The 3,616-nt window shown below is 56.5% G+C and overlaps 1 protein-coding gene across 1 annotated transcript; it reads right to left on the bottom strand.

Moving 5' to 3' along the window:
* Positions 1-3,071, bottom strand: LOC127765709 (uncharacterized). The gene is made up of 7 exons (XM_052290650.1): positions 2,833-3,071; positions 2,597-2,714; positions 2,062-2,150; positions 1,920-1,966; positions 1,740-1,828; positions 1,048-1,181; positions 1-961 (listed from the first exon to the last, which is right to left on the bottom strand). Exons 1-7 carry the CDS (start codon positions 2,923-2,925, stop codon positions 215-217), a joined length of 1,317 nt encoding a protein of 438 aa, XP_052146610.1. The 5' UTR covers positions 2,926-3,071; the 3' UTR covers positions 1-214.
* Positions 3,072-3,616: the final 545 nt, after the last annotated feature.

Here is a 3,616-nt window from a genome sequence, read left to right as displayed (position 1 = left end):
TGCAAAAGGGGTCGATTTTACTCACATTTTAGGGCTGTTATTTTACACGGGTTGAAGAATATCCTAGGAGGTAAATACTGGGGGGAAAATGTCGACAAAAGATCAACTTAGCATAATTATAGCATTGGATTATGCTGTAAAATGTATGGAGAAGAACGCTAGCTTCATCGGTTGGATTCATGCTTCAGCAACGGGAGATCATCTGGAGTTCAGATCAGATCCTCTGGTGGTGGTGGAGCTGGAACAGCTGCTGGTGGTGGAGCCCGGCGTGCCGTCGCAGCGGCGGCTGCACCGTCTTGTGCTGCTTCGACTTCTCGTCGACGATGGCGATGAGCCCGCCCAGCGGCGGCCGCATCTTGGCGCGATACGATATCTCGTCGTAGGGGCGGCGGTAGAAGCGGAGGAACGGCAGGAAGGACTCGCGCTCCCGCTCGCCGCGGCTGGCCTGGCCGTCCTTCTTGAACGCGAACAGCATCGACGGCGACTGCAGGAACGACGGCCGCGGCGTCCGCGGGAACTGCTGCGCTGGCGCCGGCGCCTTCTGCCCGCCCTTGGTCGAGAACGGCGTCAGCGGTGCGCCGCGGTGGACGGGCGGCGTCGTGGTGGAGCGCGCGGCGGGGGAGGCGAAGGAGAAGGAGCGCGCCGAGAGCGGCGACGCGCCGATGAGGGACGGGCTGGAGGTCGGCACCACGGAGCGAGGCCCCACCGACGACGGCGTGGTGGTGGACAGGTACCACGGCTTGAGGGTGTTGTCGTGCGACACGGTGACGGAGAACCGCGACGAGGCGGAGCCGACGCCGATGCCCTTCGTCCCGGTCGCCAGCAGGGCCGCCGCCGGCTCGAACCGCAGCGACGCCGTCCGCGGGTACGCCGTGAACGACGCGTCCTCCAGCGAGTCCTCGAAGTCCAGCGAGCACACCACCGCCGTCGCCGGCGCCAGCTCCACGAACGGCCTCACTCCCTGGACAACACCGCACCCGTTTTTTCAGTTCATCTCCCACTCGCCATCGCCATCGCGATGAACACGAAATCAAACGTGACGTATACCTTCCAGAGGACGGAGAAGAGGGACGGCGGGTCGATGACGAAGGCGCGGTGGAGGCGGCCGGGGTAGTAGTCGGCGACGATCTTGAGCGTGCCCATGAGCAGGTTGAGGAAAGCCGACGCCGACCGGAAAAAGCCTGCACATGAAAAAAAAATTTAAAAAAAGATTCGATTCGTCTCGTCAACCCCTCTCACTTTCCTGCAGATTCTACGGCTCTCGCTTTCCACGCATCATCACCGATCCAATCATTCTCGCCACGATTCAAACCGCACCGGCGGGAAGCCGGGGTCTCCGCCCCCAAAAGCGGCAGCCGTGCCTGCCACTGTAGCGGTAACTGTGCGCGATGCCGCGGGACCGCTGCGAAGCCGTCGCCGGCAACCGCACACGACGACACGACACGACACGGCCATGCGGCCCCGTTCGTCCGTGCGAGCGAGGTGGGCGCGCCGCGCCGCGCGCGACGAAGGTCTCGCCGAGCCATCCCCACGAATGTGCAGTGCGCACAGCTCTGACCTACACATGCCACTACTGCCCATTCTGCCTTGCCCGTGCGAGGCAATGAGAAACGCGACCGCTATTTTCTCACTGTCGCTGTCTTTCTTCTTTGGAGAAAGAAAGGACACGCACAGATGTAACTAGTACCACTACTACAGCTACGGGAATAGTTGGAAATGGTGAAGAAATGGCTGCTTACTTGCATCGAAGAGGAGGACGAACTGGTCGACGAAGCGGGACATGCATGACACGGCCACCTCCAGCGTGAACACCAGTAACCGCACGAACCTAATTAAATCCAGCAAGAAGCAAGAGTCAATCAATTGTTAAGACCGGGTTAATGATTAAATTAGGCAAGTGTTCATCTGTTCGTTCTTACGATTTCTGGGAGTGGAACTTTGGGTAGTCCTGCTTGATTCGAAAGACCTGTAAAAAAAGACCTCCCTGTCAAATCACAACATATTCTCCATCTAGCGTGTGAGTGTCAATTTGCACCCGGCACGGAGGCCATGGAAACGTACCACGACAGGTCGGGCCTCGTCGTCGTGGCCGGCGACGTAGGCGACGCCGTCAGCCAGCTCGGCGGAGAACTCGTCGGCGATGATGTGATCTGCTCAACACAAAACAAAGGGCACAAAATCAACCAATTTAGCCCCCAACCCGACGAAGAACAGAATACCAACAAGAGTGTACACTGTTGCAGACTGTACTTTGCTTGCATAATATTGCAAGGAAACAAATCACACGGCACAATAAATTCAGGCGCACAGTAGCTTGACTAAAATACACTGTGCCGTAGGTATCGCGAAGAGAACAGAAGCGAAACAGAGCAGGGGCATGCACCACCATTAATGTGGCAAACCCCCCACGGATTTCAAAAAAAATCAGGGCCCCCGGCTGCTGCCGGAAAATCGCAGGGATGCAGACACACACGCTTGATGAAACTCAGATTTGTTGGCAGAAACATGGAAAAGAGGGGAGTGGAGTAAATGAGGAGCGATGTGGGGATGGATGGAAATAATGGAGAAAAATGGAAGCTGGGATTGTTGAACGTACCGGCTCCGATGGTGTCCCTCCAGGACAGGACGGTTCTCAGGTGTTTCGCCGCCTTCTTCACGCTCTCCCCTCTCGCCCGGAGGAACCGCTCCACGCACGCGTCGTTGCAGTACATCGCCTGCTCGCCCACGCCATCCACGCACGCACGCACCACCAAGGTTAACCAAAACCGATTGAAAACGCAGCGCCGCGAGCGAGCGAGCGCCATGCATGAAAACGAGCCATGGAGGGCGAACCTGCTTGGCGGTGAGCGGAGCCTGCTTGCGGAGGGTCTTGCGGACGGCCTCGATCTTCTCCCTCTCCTTGGCGTCCACCTTCTCCATGGCCATCGATCGCGGCGGAGATACGAGAGGAAGAAGAGCGAATTAACCAGGAACAGAAGGAGATTCACAGAGAGTGTGCCAGTGTGGAGAGGGCGAGAGAGAGGAGAGAGGAGAGGACGAACAGATGAAGGAGAGAAGAAAAAATAAAGGCGTAAGCGACAGTATTATAAGCGTGGGCGGGCGGGGGTGTGCCGTTCAAGCCACACAGGCGCACAGGCGCTCGCTCGCTCTCTCGCTCGCCGAGTCGCGCTGACGGCGAAACGGGAAACGGACGTTTGGGCGCGCGCTGGCCCCCATGGTTTGGTCGTCGACTTTTGCTCGTATCCTTCCGCCTCGCCTCGGCGACTAGCGATTCGTTCCCTACCGAATAACGGCCCGTGTTGGTGCGTTCGGTTTTATTTAAAGAACCACAACCCTTTTGTGCTTTTATTTGATCATCATCATCATCATATATAGTTATTCCCTTGTTTGGGTTCATGTTTTCAGGGCTCTCATATGATTCGTATCCTTATTTTCACCAATTCATGGGTCCTACATACATGTATACAGTCCCAGGGAGCTAGAAAATGACCTAGGTTGCTGCGGCGGCCTATGGTGTCCATTGAGTAGTGGAGTATAACACTTCCAGTATTGTAAGTCGTTGAAAAATTTATGAAAAAAAAACGTTGGTATTTATGTCATATAAGGATAGTTGAGA

Source organism: Oryza glaberrima, chromosome 3, assembly GCF_000147395.1.
Source record: "Oryza glaberrima chromosome 3, OglaRS2, whole genome shotgun sequence".
NCBI lineage: Eukaryota > Viridiplantae > Streptophyta > Magnoliopsida > Poales > Poaceae > Oryza > Oryza glaberrima.
Note: the sequence above shows the minus strand (reverse complement) of the source record. Positions and strands in the feature narration are given on the sequence as shown.

What these genes read in the sequence shown, in the direction of transcription:
- LOC127765709 (XM_052290650.1), bottom strand. Translation starts at nt 2,925, where the DNA reads ATGGCCATGGAGAAGGTGGACGCCAAGGAGAGGGAGAAGATCGAGGCC. An exon ending in CTCCGCTCACCGCCAAGCAG is followed by an intron (nt 2,715 to 2,832) that starts GTTCGCCCTCCA and finishes GTGGGCGAGCAG; the next exon opens with GCGATGTACTGCAACGACGC. An exon ending in GAGGGACACCATCGGAGCCG is followed by an intron (nt 2,151 to 2,596) that starts GTACGTTCAACA and finishes TGTGTTGAGCAG; the next exon opens with ATCACATCATCGCCGACGAG.